This window comes from Amphibalanus amphitrite, unplaced genomic scaffold (assembly GCF_019059575.1).
Source record: "Amphibalanus amphitrite isolate SeventyFive unplaced genomic scaffold, NRLGWU_Aamphi_draft 000136F_arrow, whole genome shotgun sequence".
NCBI lineage: Eukaryota > Metazoa > Arthropoda > Thecostraca > Balanomorpha > Balanidae > Amphibalanus > Amphibalanus amphitrite.
The window spans coordinates 435,553-452,446 of NW_024881631.1; the positions used below are offsets into that span (position 1 = coordinate 435,553).

The 16,894-nt window shown below is 55.7% G+C and overlaps 2 protein-coding genes across 13 annotated transcripts in view; one reads left to right on the forward strand and one right to left on the reverse strand.

Moving 5' to 3' along the window:
* Positions 1 to 2,433: 2,433 nt before the first annotated feature.
* Positions 2,434 to 10,595, forward strand: LOC122382280 (striatin-interacting protein 1-like). Of its 2 annotated transcripts, none has more exons than XM_043367425.1 (15): positions 2,434 to 2,512; positions 3,457 to 3,548; positions 3,861 to 3,977; positions 4,342 to 4,474; positions 4,696 to 4,846; positions 5,199 to 5,374; positions 5,645 to 5,961; positions 6,242 to 6,389; positions 6,535 to 6,689; positions 6,876 to 6,992; positions 7,258 to 7,385; positions 7,652 to 7,879; positions 8,120 to 8,288; positions 8,544 to 8,748; positions 9,096 to 10,595. In XM_043367425.1, exons 2-15 carry the CDS (start codon positions 3,462 to 3,464, stop codon positions 9,359 to 9,361), a joined length of 2,397 nt encoding a protein of 798 aa, XP_043223360.1. In that variant the 5' UTR covers positions 2,434 to 2,512; positions 3,457 to 3,461; the 3' UTR covers positions 9,362 to 10,595. The 2 variants fall into 2 exon arrangements, with proteins under 2 accessions (XP_043223360.1, XP_043223359.1); XM_043367424.1 differs by lacking the exon at positions 2,434 to 2,512 and adding an exon at positions 2,540 to 2,764.
* A 273-nt stretch (positions 10,596 to 10,868) lies between these two features.
* Positions 10,869 to 16,894, reverse strand: part of LOC122382279 (carnitine O-palmitoyltransferase 1, liver isoform-like) — a 31,487-nt gene continuing 25,461 nt past the window's right edge. For 4 of the 11 annotated variants that reach the window (XM_043367417.1, XM_043367414.1, XM_043367419.1 and 1 more), the window contains exons 14-20: positions 15,176 to 15,193; positions 14,374 to 14,488; positions 13,934 to 14,068; positions 13,496 to 13,630; positions 13,053 to 13,202; positions 12,533 to 12,742; positions 11,400 to 12,243 (exon numbers count right to left, since the gene is read on the reverse strand). In XM_043367417.1, the coding sequence (XP_043223352.1) occupies positions 12,166 to 12,243; positions 12,533 to 12,742; positions 13,053 to 13,202; positions 13,496 to 13,630; positions 13,934 to 14,068; positions 14,374 to 14,488; positions 15,176 to 15,193 (841 nt within the window). In that variant the 3' untranslated portion in view covers positions 11,400 to 12,165. Of the gene's footprint in view, positions 11,370 to 11,399; positions 12,244 to 12,532; positions 12,743 to 13,052; positions 13,203 to 13,495; positions 13,631 to 13,933; positions 14,069 to 14,373; positions 14,489 to 15,175; positions 15,194 to 15,564; positions 15,631 to 16,894 lie in introns of those variants that run through there. The other 7 variants (XM_043367420.1, XM_043367416.1, XM_043367422.1 and 4 more) reach the window with 4 other exon arrangements.

The following is a 16,894-nucleotide window of genomic DNA, read 5'->3' on the forward strand; positions in this document are numbered from 1 at the left end:
TAATTTTCAGTGAATGCCGAAACTGTGGTCTGGCACAAGATTCCTATAGATTGCTATAGGTCTGGCTGGCCATTCCAACGATGATCGGTTCCGACAGGCAAACCGTCGCGTCGCTAAACATCACGCAGAAAAGGAACTTCCAGCAGCGCATCGTCGTCCTCGGCAGGGCACCGGTGAACTCAGCAGTGGATGGCGCGGCGTGTGCCAGCGGGGCCGGTGGCTCTCTGTCGGCGGGACAGGCCGGTCGGCCGTTCTGTCCCTCCCGGTCAGGCGGGCCGGCCGCCATGTCCCGTTGGTTCAGGCTGGCCGGCCGGTCTGTCTCGCTGGCTCAGGCTGGCCGACTGCTCTGTGCGCCGTCGTCGCTGGTCTGTCGGTTTACGAACACCTTGTGGATGGTGGGGCGGAACTGCGGGTACAGCCAGAGGAAGCAGGCCAGGTCGGAGGCGGGGTGCAGCAGCGGCAGGGTGACCAGCAGCGGCACCACGGCGCCCTCCAGCCAGCCGCTGTCGGCGCCGCCCGGCTGCGGTACAAACAGCAGCGCCAGTGCGCCGGCCTGCAGCGCCAAGTGGGCCGCGGCCAGCACCGCAGTCAGCGGCAGCATGTGCGGCCGGCGCAGCGGGCGGCGCTGCCGCCAGCCGACCACGGCCGCCCCGGCCGGTACCAGTAGCGCCGTGGGCACCAGCACGGCGCACACGAACCAGGCGTGGTGCCAGACCGGCAGCGAGTCCGAGTGGGAGTAGCAGACGCGCCGGCCGGCCTGGCCGACCACCTTTGCGTCCAGCAGCGCCACCAGTCCGGTGCCGAGCGGGCACAGCCAGGCGGCGAACACGACTCCGTCCCAGGCGGGCTGCGACCAGCCGTGGCCCACCAGGTGCCACAGCAGCAGCAGCAGGATGAAGGTGACCCGCAGCGCCTGCGCCGACTCGAACAGGTAGCTGGTCACCTGGCACACCATGCTGCCGAACGTCCAGTCGTCCCAGGCCGCTGCCGCCGCGCGCACAAACATCGGCAGGCAGAAGAGCGCGTCCGAGCGCACCAGACTGGTGAGCAGCTGCGAGAGCGGGCCGTGGTGCACGCCGCGCATCAGCACCAGCGAGCACAGCGCGCAGCTCAGCAGGCCCAGCGTGGCCGCTAGGCCGCACAGCGCGAAAAACGTCTCGTGCTGCCAGCTGGGAGGGAATAGCGCCACCGGCAGGTCGCCGAGCTCGACCGTCGGCGGCCACAGCACACTGGAGTTGGTGCGGGGTCCAGCCGCCATGGCGGTCCCCACTGCCGCCGCCGCGGGAGCCGCTCACCGTCTGCGGCCGTCACACCGTCACACCGTCACACCGACCCGGACACGGTGCGCCGTGCCACAGGTGTGCCGTCCGAGCGGCGAAAAGACGGCACCGGGCTGCGGTGTGCCGCGCCACAGCTGTGGCCGCCAACCGATCAACAGACGTCGGCAGAAAATAGGCATAGGGGTGCAAATTGGGTGGAGACGGTGTGGATGGTGAACGAAAATGAATAGAAACGAACGAAGGGGCCGGTCAGCTCAGTTCCTAGTTCCTACATCAGCATGTCACCGCGACACCCTAAAGGTGTAGGTGCCGGCTTGTGAGCATGTCTTGAGCTGGCCTATAAGTCACCTATTGAGCTGACCCATTACATTTGTAGACTCTCCTATGACTTGAATGCTGTTTCTACTCTGGTGCCTTCATTACAATGAAAACATGCTGGAGGCGCAGGAGCCTTCATTTCGCGTTTATGGACTTTTCAGCTTCCGATATATCCTGGCGTTATGTTTGCATAGTGCAGGGTGCTTACATCAAATACTACTTATATGATTTTGTGCCCAATCTTTCATGATGCTTCGTTGATGAAGCTGAAAATCAAGACTATTTGCCTAAAATACTATATAAATCCCTCATAGCCATAATTCAGCGCCGTTGACCTAAAACTGACGCATGCGCAGTATAGAACCTATGTGTGGTGTTCAATGACGCATCAAAGGCATTTGCTGAGAATGAGCTAGGGCAGTTTTGGAGCTTGTTGCTACGCAACCTGCTGCAAAGGGCCTGTTCCAGCGCCTCCAGAAACCTCCAGAAAGCTCCAGAAAGCTCTAGAATCCTCCAGAGAGCGTTCCAGCGCCTCCAGAAAGCTCCAGAAAGCTCTCGCCAAAGCTCCAGAAACCTCCAGTAGCCTCCAGAGAGTTGGGAGGTCCAAATTTCTCTGGAGCCTCTGGTCTACAATTATGGCGCACATGTGACAATCACGAATGTAAACAAAGGACTTTTGACTGATTATTTTATAACTTGAATGTAAAGAAAATCACACTGCCATTATTTTGTTAATCTTTCTTAATAAAATTGAAAACAAATTTTGCGTTTCAAGAGAGAATAATCGTCATTCTTTTGGTATCTGTGATGCCAATCTCCAGAAATCTCCAGATTGCGTTCCAGCGCCTCCAGTGAAACCTCTGGTAGAGCCTCCAGTCAAGAATTTCTACTGGAGGCGCTGGAACAGGCCCAAAGTAAGGATAAATGAAAGATATATCGCAGCTATTCGTGGTTTTGTGTTGTCGATGGCTAGAGCTAAACACAATGTAACTAGAATTCTCTTCACATTGGGCACATATACATATAGAAGACGATTGATCGTAAACTGAAACTTTAATTCAAGTTTAATTGTTGTAATGAAAGTGCGCATTTATTTTATAAAGACATCATTGTCTGAAGAAAGGACCAACACCATCTGTTAAATAGTAAAGGATCGATCAACAAGGGTAAGCGTCGGTGTCGGACGTTTTTGCGGCTGGAAGACCTGACAAACTAGATCCGCATTGAGTTGGAGTGGGCTGCAATTCTCTCCCACGGTTCCTTGATCCAGGTCACTGTCATTGCATGATAAGCTCGCGTTTATTTTGTTGACACAGATAAATGCCTAAAAAATGGATAAAACTATTCTTCATTTAATTGGAAGGTACAGTCAGAAAGATATTCCTTCTTTCTGAATTTCCTCAGTGTTAGTCCAGTGCTGGTCATCATCATATCAATTTCCCCTTGAATTCAACAGCAGAGCTGTTTCCGTAATAGTTGTTAACACATATTTTGATATTGACAGTACCTGCAGACTACAGAGCAAGAACATCTTAAGTGTCAAATTGATCGAAATTCATATTTTATACCAATTGACTCAGCTCAACGAGCTCAGTTGAATTTAAAAAAAAATCAATTTGGAAAAATTGGACACTTAAGATGATCTTGCTCTGAATTGTTGATATAGTTCATTTGATTTCCACATGTTTTTTGTAAGCCATTAGCCAAACCTCTTCATTAGTTCCATTTGGCAATACCTAACATGTTCCATAGTCCATACCTACCTATATTTTAGTACCTAAATGCTAGTGTGAGTTGGAATTTTGAATCTGAGTGTCTAGCATATTTAACTGAATAGCTGCTACCTTTTACATTTCAGCAATCATGGATTCAAATGGAAATGCCAATGGAGGGAAGAGAGGATTGGACAAACTTAGAGAAATAATGCTTCGGAACAAAGAAGAATCAGAGGTGAGGAAGCTGTAGCATGTCATATGGAGAAAGGCTCTATTCTTGATATTAACATTAGATGGATACTTCAGCATTTATATTTCATAGGCTTATTCATTCTCTTAGTATTTATTCACTGTCATGAGCATTTCATGTCAAATGTCTATTTGCAATGTTTGGTTACAAAGCTAGGCTTGTTCCATCTGCTCATGAAAATAATGATGGATACAGGATAATTAAGCCTGCAGAATATAGCTAATTGATGAACTTCTCATTACTTTTACCAGCTGTGGTCCATTGAATATTGATTATAATGTGTGTACCTTGTTGCAGTGTGGCGATGACTTCCCAGAGCTGGAGTTTGAATATGCAGATACTGAGTCCCACATGAATGAAATAGCTGAACTCTACAGCTACACAGAAGTTCCAGAGTTCCAGGTCAATCTCAGGGTAAGACACAAATCAACCAGACTCATCCTGTAAACAATGCATGGAGTGTGGTTTGTGAGTGACCTAACTGTGTAAAAGCGTCATTTCTCATCTGGAGGGCTGAGCGGATTTTCAGCGCTCGGCCACAGCATGTGCAACCCAAGTCCCAAAAGGGTATGACATTGTGCCTCTGTACTACTGCATCGTCGACACACCTCTAAACCACAGCAGAGTGTTGCCGCTCTGGCCCCTGACCTGATCGACCTCATTAGTCCAGTGTGCTGCTGTTCTGGCCTCTGTCACTGTTACCCAGTACTGCTGCCTCTCGGACCGACCCCGTTGCCCGCAGTGTGCTGCTACTCTGACCGGCCCCATTTGTCCACAGTGTTTCGATGAGCTGATGTCGGAGCACGGCTTCGGCCGGTGCTGGCAGAGTATGCGCGATGAGCGGCGCCGCGCCGTCGTGCTCAAACTCATGGACCGGCTCGACCTCTCCAAACGGGACGCGCGCATGAAAGGTACGTAGACTGAGAGACGAATGGCTGACGGGAAGATTGAGTTGAGTAGACTGGTGAACGGGCATGGGCCGGCTCCTTAGTGCGGCGGACTTGGTGACGAGTGCATATGAATCAAGCAACGCGTGCTCTTTTTTTTTTACTAATGTCTAATCGCACAAGCGAGTGTTGTGCCGCTACCGTGGCCCCATGCACCGACTAACTGGTCCGTTTTGCCACTGCAGCGATGCGCGCGCTGCTGTACGTGGCGCAGGGCTGCTGGGCGGAGGTGCAGTCGGACCAGGAGCAGGCCAGCTGGGCCCGAACCAACGTCATCCTGCTGTACCGCTGCGGTGTCTTCTCGGCCTTCCTCGAGCTGCTCTACCTCGAGATCGAGTGAGTCAGGGCGGCACAGAGTCTCTGGGTGCGGTAGAGTGAGTGCCGCGTTAGATCAAGTCTCAGTACCGAGTCGAGTCTGAGGCTGCAGGAGTGTTTGGACGATCACCGACGGTCTTAAACTTTCCGCCGTCAAACGCTTCGTTCGGTATCCTAACGGTTTGATTTGGGGAGTGTGCCCACGGGTAAACGTGTTGAAGGGAATTCATGGGCCGGTTTTGCTGTCGCATTTTCATGTCTTGCCCCCCCCCCCCCCCCCCCGCATAACGTCACGGCTCTCGCCTTTTCTCTCTATGGAAGCCACCTCACGTCTCTCCTCTGAGTGACGTAGCGTCTCCCCCCGCTCCCCCAGGAACGGCAGCACGGCGAGCGCTGCGCTGCGGAAGCTGGCCGTCTCACTGGCCGACTCCACGGAGCTGCGCGTGGTGCTCAGCCTGCTGTACACCATGGTGGAGGTGATGAGGGTGGACGACGAGTGCGACCCGGACGACGTGCGGCAGCTGCGGGAGCAGTTCCGCAGCGAGCTCAGTGAGTCGCGCCGACCCGGGAACAGTGAGGTCAAGGGCGTCTATTATTATGCCGTGCAGTGATTGTTTCTCGTATGTTCCTATATCATTATCTCATAGAAGTTAGAGTTCTTGAGCGTCTGTACGGAAGTACATCTCCGCTCTTCAGTTTCAGTTTCAGGATGCGTTTTGACGATATTGTGCCGCCTACCGCTGCAGCAGTGCAAGCGCCTTTCTAAAACCAACCTCGCCCTCATCTAACGTTGGTTGTGTCCGTCTCTGCGTGCCGCAGTGTGTCCACAGGATAACGGGGAGCTGGTGGCCGTCACCCTGCTGGGCATGGTGGCGCGCTTCTGCAGCGGCGCCGCGCCCCACTTCCCCATGAAGAAGGTGCTGCTGCTAGTGTGGAAGGTGCTGCTGGTGACGCTGGGCGGCTCGGCAGAGCTGCGCCGGCTCAAGGCCGAGGGCCGCGCGCGCGCCGGTCTGCCTCCGGAGCCGGAGGACACAGCCGAGCGGACGCGGCACATGCGCTGCAGCAGCCCGCCACTGGGCTCCGTGGACGCCAACGATGGACAGCCGCGCGGACAGGCCATGCGACTCATGAGAAGGGTGAGGTGGGACAGGGACAGCCGGCCGTAGGGTCTGGTGTCGGAACAGTGAGGGTATAACTAGCGTACTACAGAGAGATGTTCAGGTGTCGACAGGGTGCAGATTGTTTGCTATTGTTTTGTTCCCGACGCATAACCTCTTTTCAGACCCTAATTGAGTGCGCCCTAGTCGACGTGGTTGTGACGCGTTTAATCGCGCCGTGCGTCTGTCCGCAGGGCCTGATGAAGCACCTGTCCCCGGTCTGTATCAATGTCTGACTGCGCCGTGCGTCTGTCTGCAGGGTCTGATGAAGCAGCCCTCGCTGGACGAGGACGCTGAGCAGGAGCTGGAGACGGGGAACGGCGCCGGAAAGGCCGAGGGCGAGCGGGCTGACTCGCCGCGACCCGACTCGCCGCGCGCCGAGACGCCCGCGCCGCCGCCCAACAAAGGTACTTCCAGCTACCGACTGAGGGCACTCACAGTGACAACTGAAGGCACTTCTCCCCAGCTGCTAAAATAAAGCTGATCCCCTCTCCACCTGCAGCTTCTTGTTGTCTACTCATGAGTATGACATGTCCTCTCCGCTCCCGACAGGACTGCCGTGGACGCCCAAGGTGCGCTCCCGTGACGTGCTGGCCTTCCTGGACACCTCGCGCCGCAAGTTTGTCGGCTACGATCTGGAGAACGACCTGACCTCCACGGCCGGCCTGCCATCGCCCATCAAAGAGGGCGCCCGCGTGCTGGAACGGGTGAGTCGGGTAGTGCGACCGGCGGACTGCTGTTCTACCACCCGTGTAATATGGAATGCTGTTCTAGTTTGATGTACCGGCGTAGCTCAGCGTCGTCTGCTTCCTCCGTGTCGTAGACTATATATTCCGTGCCGAGACGAAAGAATGTAAGGCGAATGACTCACTCCTATCTATGCCATGTTGCAGCACGTGTACAAGTCGCTGTCGGAGGTTCAGATCGAGCGGGAGGAGGAGATTGAGCGCAGTCCGTTCAGCCGGCCGGAGGTCGACGTGGAACAGACGCCCGTCGAGATGCTCTACGCCGTGAGTGGGATGAACGGACGGACGGCGGCTTGAGGGGGCTGGGGTCAGTCCGCCGAGGAAGAGTTATGTTGCAGGGAGCGGCTGATGGGGATCTGTGCAGGGCCGGCTGGATAGGGCTGGGTCGGCAAAGGTATACACAGGTAAGGCGGCTCGGACTGTATAAATAAGAGTGGAATCTGTATGTACCGACCATCCCAATCCGCCTTGCTATTCTGACCGGCCCTCTGTGTCTCTGACCACGTCCCTCTCTGTCCCGCCGCCGCAGGGCATGCTGCCGAACCTGCCGCAGTACATGATCGCCCTGCTGAAGGTACTGCTGGCCGCCGCGCCCACCTCCAAGACCAAGACGGACTCCATCAACATCCTGGCCGACGCGCTGCCAGAGGAGATGCCGTGAGCCGGGGGTCGGGGCAGCGGATACTGTGTGTGGGTCGACATTTCCATGGACCTTCCTTCAACTCGCGACTTGAATGTTGTCTTTGTGGAGTGACTCAGAGTTATAGGTCGTCACTGGCCGCTGCTGGAAGGTGGTTGTGATATTGAAGTAGTTCACGGGCGTGATGCAGCAGTCGGCCGCCCAGCCGACTGCGATCGTGTTCTACCGCACCCGCCTTATTCCGAAAACCCTCTGTGACGCCGCATCTCCCTGCCGTCCCCAGGATGACTGTGCTGAAGTCGATGCGACTCGGCATCGACCTGAACCGTCAGAAGGAGATCATCGGCAAGGCGGTGTCGGCCGTGCTGCTGCTGCTGCTGAAGCACCTGAAGGTGAACCACGTCTACCAGTTCGAGTTCGTCAGCCAGCACCTGGTGTTCGCTAACTGCATACCGCTGGTGCTGAAATTCTTCAACCAGGACATCATGGCCTACATCACGTCCAAAAACACGTAAGAGAGGGTTGAAGCACAGAAGGGATTGCGGTGGATACTTAGTGGGTGTTTTCGGTTTCTTTTCCTTGCACTGTAACGATCCTTGACGATGCGGTCGCCTCAGATGCGAGCAACAACTCCCATATATTTTTTGTTTTGCTGACGCTGCCCTGTAGGCGGAGTGATGGGTCGTCGATGTCAGCATCGGTTGGCCGGCGCAGCTGCTGCTCTGACGGCTCCATGTCCCTCCGCCGGCAGTATCGCGGTGATCGACTTTCCGTCGTGCGTGATTGGCGACCAGTCGGAGGTGACGGGCGACACGCTGGAGATCGGCGACCAGCCCTTCTGCTGGAGGAACGTGTTCGCCTCCATCAACCTGCTGCGCATGCTCAACAAACTCTGCAAGTGGAAACACTCGCGCATCATGGTGAGTCGGCGTGGACCAGTCATGCAGTAACGGTAGAGGTAAACCATGGCATTGCTTGTTGTCTCTTGGCATACTCGCATAGAAAACGGCATACTCACATGGGAATCGCGTTCAGATAACATTCGGTCGAAGTCTGACTGGCTCCCGTTTGAGCCAGTCTCGTGTGTCTCAGAACGACTGTCGTTCACCGCAGACACCGCTTGTGAATTGACGTCCCCGTTCCCCCCCCCCCCCCGGCCCCCCCCCTATCGTCAGATGCTGGTGGTGTTCAAGTCGGCGCCGATCCTGAAGCGGGCGCTGAAGGTGAAGCAGGCCATGATGCAGGTCTACACCCTGAAGCTGCTCAAGATGCAGACCAAATACCTGGGACGGCAGTGGCGCAAGTCCAACATGAAAACCATCTCGGCCATTTACCAGAAGGTCCGGCACCGCCTCAACGACGACTGGGCATTCGGAAACGGTCAGTGAAGGCTGCGGGCTGTCACTGTTGACCTAATCTTGTCATGTTGATGATGTTATGCTGGAGCACTGGGGCGAATGGTACTACACACTCGCACAGAAACACAGCGGGTAGAGCAGCTGCCGCTGATGCACAACCTGTTCTTCTGAACGCCTTTGTTTTCAAACAATGGGCCTCTAACCCAGAACGCCGAACCGTCCGGTCACTGGCCTGGAAAGAACGGTAACTAGGTGTATGTGTGTAAAGAATGGATATAATCGGTCAAGCCGGTATCGCCACGCTGTATGTGGAAGGCCTGAGTGATGTTCATACATACCACTGAGTCCTCCCGTCTCTCCCCGCTGCAGACGTGGACGCTCGGCCGTGGGATTTCCGCGCCGAGGAGTGTCAGCTGCGCATGCGCGTGGACCGGTTTAACGAGCGGCGCTACGGCGAGCCCGAGTGGCTGTCCGACCCCGAGTACCGGCCGGTGGACAGCGAGCTCAGCTCCGTGCTCGGACGGCCCGTCGAGCTGACGGAGGAGTTCCGGCGCGACTACCGGCGCTGGCTGCACCGCGAGGTGTTCCAGGCGCAGATCGACTGGGACCAGCTGGTCGAGAAGGGATACCTGTAGAGAGGGGCGACTGGCCGAGAGGGATACCTGTAGAGAGGGACGGCTGGGTATGGCTGGTCGAGAGGATATACCTCTAGGGAGGGACGACTGGGGACGGCTGGTCGAGAAGGGATACCTGTAGAGAGTATCGGATGGTCGGAAAGGGATATCTGTAGGACCAGATGGCCAACGACGGACTATCTGAATGAATGTGTTGTTGAAAGACTGCTCAGCCCCCGACGGAATGGCGGACACCGGAAAGGGTCTAGCAAAACTGTTGTATCTATGATTTTAAATACGTAGGGTAGTTGCAGATGTTATTCCATAGATCACGAATTGACGAATCTCAGTGGCTGTCGGTCCTTGTGTGGCAGGTTGTTGACAAACCTGTGTCGTGGCCGGATATTGTAGCGAGGAGGCTCGTTTCAGTGTGTGCTCGCCACGCTGGTACTTTGTTAGTACTGAGCGGTCTCCACTGCGCGGGCGGTCGAGCAGTGTTGGAGGAAGCCCGACTGCTCGGAACTGTCTGATGATGTGACGGGAGAAACTGTGGATCTAAGAGGAGGCTGCAATTAACTCATGACTGTATCTGGCACAGTGGTGACCCCCTATTCCTGGACGGGTAGAGTACAGTATATGTATGTATAGGAGATCCGGAATGTGTGTGTATGTACCCGAGATGACAGTGTACAGATTTATATTGTACTGGCTTATTTTACGATGTAGTATTGACGTGCTGGCAGTTGCCGCATTAGGAGCGTCTGGGCGTGCCGCTGGGACCCTATGTAGTGCCCTGAACCTTTATCTGTAAAGACTACGGACGCCGTTAATGTCGTGTGTCCGTTAGTGTTCGTAGGATCTTGTAGTAAATGTGTATTGTGTACGGAGGTTAGTCTGTCATATGACTGAATGTGCCACATTCCGTTATCCCGTGTCGAAAGATGGGCCCTCTCGATGTACGGGACGGTCACTCAGCGGGCGCCCTGACTGCGCTCTGTACCTATTGTAGTACGCCTTTGGTAGCTGTATAACTCGACTGCGGTATCCTAGCAGCCACCAGAGCGGATGGCAGCCGTTCTTCCCAGGGGTGGCTGCGTTAGTAGGCAGCTGGTAGTCGTCTATTTACCTATCGATCTGTTCTCCACCTGTTGATCTCTGGTAGTATCTCTGTACTAGCGGCGCGCTCCGAGCCGATCGGTCCGTTTTGTTGGCCGCCAGTCTTTTTGTGAATACACTGCCCTCTGCGCCAGCCGACCGCGTGCTCTGTTACCTGCTGCTGCCAGTCAAAATACGGTAACCCGCGCGTCCAGATGACTGCTGTTGCGGGGGAGGTGATGTTCGCAAGAAGTGACCTACAAGAGTTGGTTGGACTCCCGGTGGTGAGAGCGCGGGTTCGAATCTCATTGTTGTCCGGCTGCCGTCATATGCATCCGGTGTCTGAACCGGTGCTGGTAAAAAGTCGTAAATCTACACTTATACGTGTAGACAGGCTGCATCACTCGTCCCGTATCCAGCGCAGAGTGCCGTACCGACGTCTGAGCTATATTGGGGACAAACCTCGTCCAGTCTCCAGCGCAGAGTGCCGTACCGACGTCTGAGCTATATTGGGGACAAACCTCGTCCAGTCTCCAGCGCAGAGTGCCGTACCGACGTCTGAGCTATATTGGGGACAAACCTCGTCCAGTCTCCAGCGTAGAGTGCCGTACCGACGTCTGAGCTATATTGGGGACAAACCTCGTCCCGTATCCAGCGCAGAGTGCCGTACCGACGTCTGAGCTATATTGGGGACAAACCTCGTCCAGTCTCCAGCGCAGAGTGCCGTACCGACGTCTGAGCTATATTGGGGACAAACCTCGTCCAGTCTCCAGCGTAGAGTGCCGTACCGACGTCTGAGCTATATTGGGGACAAACCTCGTCCCGTATCCAGCGCAGAGTGCCGTACCGACGTCTGAGCTATATTGGGGACAAACCTCGTCCAGTCTCCAGCGCAGAGTGCCGAACCGACGTCTGAGCTATATTGGGGACAAACCTCGTCCAGTCTCCAGCGCAGAGTGCCGTACCGACGTCTGAGCTATATTGGGGACAAATCTCGCCGGGCGGCTCACCAGTTCACTCACAGACACACAGACACAGCTACCGCGCACACGGCACACAAACTACATAGTCGAAATCGGGCGCCGCCGGACCCCGTCCTACCAGTAAAACCTCGCGCTGAAAGAGTCGTCAAAATACCTCGCACTCGGTCCGGCGTTCTAAAACAGAGGTGGCCGTCTCGGGCCTCAGCGCTCGCCGCCGTATTGCATTGATATCGGTCACTACAGAGAACCCCCCCTCCCCCTCCCCCTCCCGGGCCGCCGTCACATAGAGCTCCCACCGGCGCATTGCATTGTTGGACGCGGGTCAGAGTGACCCGCAGGTCGCGCGCGGCCCCCCGGGCGACCACTACCCGTCTCTCGCGCGCCATCCACGCCGCAGTCTGTTAGTCGGACTACCGGCCACCGCACAGTCAGTCAGTCGGTCAGACTGCCGGCCACGCAGTCTGTCAGTCAGTCTGTCAGACTACCGGCCGCCGCACCAGGCACGCGGTAAGGGCGGACGCGGACGAACAGTGCCGAGAGTAAGTGTCACGAGATGAAACGCTTTGCCGTAACGTCGTAACGCTCAGCTTAAAGTGTGTGTTGTCTGGATGCTTTCCATCTCTGCTGCCTGTTCGGTCTAAATGACCTATCGTCTCGGGATATGGCCCCAGTCTCTATGTGTGGGTGTGGGCCCGCGTCTACGGCTACGGGTGAATATGACGTCACTAGAGGTGTATGTGGGTGACGTCACTGTCCGCCCTGTTCGAACATGGTGCGGATATCTGCCAGGGCGCGCTGGATCTGGCCGGCCAGGCGGTTCGAGTCCTGCCGGCAGAGAGTCAGAGGTTAGAGGGCGACAGGTCACTGCAGCGCGGTCAGTTGGGGTGCCATCCCAACCGAATCACTTATACACAGCATCGCATGCAAAACTCAAATTTAATCGTGATAAATCCAACTTTGTCGTGCGAGGACAACAAAGCGTACCACAGTCGAGAAGCGCATGACGAATTCGAGCCCCACCACCTGGTGCCCTACCCCGTAACAATTCCAGATCTACCCAAAATGCATGTCCCAGCCCTCCCCCAACCCGATCCGTCGAGCGGCGGTCACCCACCGTGTCTGCGGAGCTCTTCTTGCTGCTGACGTGGAAGAAGACGATGTCCTCTCCGGCGATGATGTAGCTGACGCCGTAGCCGTCGTCGGCCACCGGCCCGAAGCCGCCGCCGGCCGACACGCAGCCCGGGTGCTTCTTCAGGTCGAGCAGGTTGGTCTGGCCGTGCGGCGTCTGAGAGGTGGAGAGGCGCCACGGCTCGCTCAGAACCTCCTGTGGGAGAGAGAGGGTGTTTAAGGCAGAGGGACGGGGAAAGTGCCAGGGGATGGGCAACGTAAATTGGCGTAAATGTCAGCACCTAGAAAATAAAAGTGGGACAGGCTGTTCTTTGGTGAGCGTCGCCAAGTAATGTTCCCATTGTCCAGTCTTCACTCACTTCCCACATATTCGACTCTCAGCTCGCAACCGGCTCGTTCCAGCAGCTGCCGCGTTTCAGCTACACCGCTCCATTCCTATTTAGTATACTCCCACAGCCTGCTCTCACCGCACCGTGACCCACCGGCCGGCAGTTCGGCTCACTGACCTTGAGGAAGGGCGAGTCGACCTCGAGGTACTTGGAGACCACGTACAGGCAGAACAGGTGACGGTCGATGCCCTTTCCCATCATGGCGTCCTGGTAGCCGCGCTGGTGGAAGTCGCACGCCGCGCGGAACAGACGGATCTGCTCGGCGCGCTGTTATACCGGGGATGAACAGGGGCAGTGTCAAGATAGCGACAGAGAGACGGGACGCGTCGTACAGACAAAGACAGATGGGTGAGGCGTCAGACACACAGAAACAGACAATATTGACAGTCTAAGCGAGTATTAGCTCAAGTACTTACTAAAATCAAGTTTCTAATCTTGCAGCACTCATACCGATGTTGATATAAAACTTTCTTTTTTAATCATATGGTCAATTCAAACCGTCCTGGCAAACCCTCTCCCAGCTGAGCGCCTTCCCCCCCCCCCTTCTCCTCGGTTCTTACGTCCACTTTGCCCGAGGTCATGGCCTTGACCCAGGCGGAGGACTCGATGGTGCAGGGCCGGACCGTCTCTGTGCGACCCTCGCGGAACAGGCGCGTCATCGACGCCTCGTACGTCAGACGGAACCGGCCAGAGTCCTGTGAGCAGGGCGCGGGTCAGTGAGGCTAGGAGTTCAGGATCAGCACCAAACTGGGGCCATATGCAGCTCACTATCGGCACCTGGGTGGACGAGTTTTACACAACAGGCCATCGTATGTAAAACTACACCCCCAGCCAACAGTCACACTACACTTAAACCTGCCCTTTGTACCTACTGGTGATCAGCCCGATGACCCAAAGTCCGGTGGACAAAAGAATAGCACACCTTCATTCACACAGCCCCCCCCCCCCCCAGCCCCGAGTGTAGTAGCTTTGTTCACGACCACCCCGGACCGCCTTACCCGGTAGTAGGCGAGCTGCAGCGCCATCTGGATGAAGGCGTCCGGGCTCACTTTGCACTTTTTCATGAAGCCCTTTCCGAAGGCGTCGTGCATCAGCAGGCGCAGGTCGACGTCATCCAGGGTCAGCTGCGCCTCCTGGGGGCGGCGGAGGGGGAGGGTCAGGGAGCCGCCACCAGCCCGGCAGAACATCCCATACCGAGAGCAAACAGTCAGAGCGGTCAGCGAAACGCCTCACATCGACGACATAGATCAGGCAGGTGAAAACTGAAAAGGATGCCGTGCTCAGACTGCAGAGCAGCGCACACACCAGCGTAGTAGACGACAACGTCCATCGCTCCTTGGCGGCCGTCACACGGCACCATGTCTGGAGTTCTCCCTCGCCGGTGCGTTCTCATTCCCGGCCAGCACTCATCTGACCGTCCATCGCCAGCGACACTCACCCGGTAGCTGCGGTCGATGGCGTCCAGACACTTTCGTTTGAGGTCCCAGCGCAGCTTCACCGGCGGGATGGCGTCCGGGTCGGCCTCGCCGATCGTGTGGCCGCTCTCCGTGTATCTGAGACGAGCCGCCACACACACACGGGAGGGAGAGAGATAGAGCGAGGGAGAGAGAAAAAAAGGAGAGGGAGAGAAAGAGACGCAAAGGCACAGACGCAGACGCACACAAAGCAAAGGGAAGGTCAGGTCAGCGGCACAACACGATATGACGCATAATGAGCGCTAAATTCGATTGTAAAAAAAAAACACCATAAAAATGTTTAATAAAAGATGACAATTAAATCTCAAATATGACGCAAGAGAAACAACAATCAACTATAATTATAAGGTCAATGTTTGTGATGTTGTTAATGATTATCAACATTATTTACACGTGTGAAATGTTAAGGGCTATAGGACACTTTATTACAGCTCAGCCGTTAGTAAATGTAAAAGCCCGAGGAGGACGAACCGTTCCCCATAAGAGCCACCGGCATCAACGGGACGCTGCACGTGAGAACTCAGCAGAGGCATTTTGGAATTAGTACATCTTGAGCGTGATTATCACTACATGAAATTTTGAAGCGAGACATTGGTGACCGTTTCATTTACTCGAACTTAGCTCAATTACGGTAAAAGATCAACAGATTAGAACTATTAGAAGCAAAGGAATGCTGCTGAATCCCCCGCGCAGTCACCGGCTCGGTGTTAGTCAGAGACACCCCGAGACCCCGCCAGGCGGTCCCTCGCTCGCAGCCACACCTACCCCATCCGGGCTCCGATCCTTGGCAGCCAGAACAAAGCCCCCGGAGAGCGGTTAGTGAGAGCGGACCGGGGATTCGGGGCGGTACTGATACGGTACAGGGGACGGGGACCGACAGACGCACAGCCAAACGAACAGTGCAGCGACTCCGACCGCCGGCTGCAGTGTGCACAGAGACACAATGACAGGGCAGTGGCAGAGAGGACCCACAATTTAGCGCGGCGCCGACAGGTGAGGACAGAGACACGGCCAATAGTACAGTGGAAGCCGGCCGCCCAGCCAGCCCGGCCCGGCGGTGGTCCGATTTTCACAGCGGAAGCCCCCTGAGAGCGCAGTGACAGTGATCGCCCAGCCCACATCGAGAGCGCGCGACACTCGCGGCGGCCAATTACCCGAGGAAGAATCTATCTTTTATCATGGCCGTCTCCCAGACAAGGCTCAGAACGGGCGCGTCCGCCCTGCGGCAAAAGGTCAGGCACTTTTAGAGGCACGGAAAAGTTCGCGACACTAAGTTAACTCCGTCAGCCGCCGGCGTCGCCACCGCTCGTCTAGAAGGGACAGAGAGGTGCCGATCAGTGACGGGACCGCTAGGATGTCCGCGGCCACGTCTGGTTCCGGAACCGCCGCGCTGTTCACAGGGGTAGAGGTACAGAGCGCCGCCGCGCCCCCAGCCGCCGGCGGCTACAAGAGAAGGACTGAGACGTGTTAGAGGGCTGAGCGAGAGAGAGAGCGGGAGGGGGAGAAGAGGCGAGGAGGCGGCGCCGCCAGCCGGGCCGCCACCGGAGCCGCGCTGGTCAGTATACCGCTCCCGCCCGTCCCCTGTTGGGTTAGCTGACTGCAGCTGTGAGCGGGTCAGTGGCGGCAGGGCCGGCGGCGCCGTCCCTGTCCCTCAGTCATGCGCCAGCAGCGGGAGAGGAGAACCAGAACCAAGGCCTCCGACCACGGCGTCCACTCTCGACCAGCATTCGTCCAGCAGGCACTCCATTCCGTTCCATTCCATTCCAACGCCTCCCGATGACTTCCTGCACCTACTGACTAGCTACCGAAAATTATCCGCAAACGTCTGTCCTGAGCTACTCCATTTCCGAGTCCACCTATGCCTAAAGCCAAACTTAACTTTTGGTGGTTGTTAGAGTTAAATGAGTTGCTAAATAGAAACAAGCTAGGTTAGAGCGGCGCTAACCTAAATGTCAAGACTTCTATGATCTAGGACGGACACTTCTTCAAGGTGGCCTCTCAAGTAGCGTTCTCGATGCTGCAATGTAGCGATTCGTGTACACAAGGTTGCATGGTGGGTCGCTGGTTCATTACCTATTTGTTAGGCTAGAATATTACTGACATTTAATTAGACGTCAATGTTCCGACTTTTTCAATAACGGCAATTTTTCAGAGCACCTTTCGATATTTTGAAACAACTGCTATGTAATTCAATGAGATCCACAGAATATGCATACACATGCAAAAGAACAGCGTCGCTTTCCTTTCAAAGGCACTAGTTTGCGCCGACTTAAAAGTTGCGTGCATGTTGACAAGCGCAAGCAAACAAAATGACCCGAACTCATCAACTCAGTGCTAGAACACTGAATCTGAAGCACCTCGCGATATACGAGCTCTATTGAGGGCACACCTACTAACTATGGGCACCTAACTAGATACCTCGCTACACACACGCACACTCACACACGGACAGACACACGAGAAGCAGGCACGCGGTATAGATGC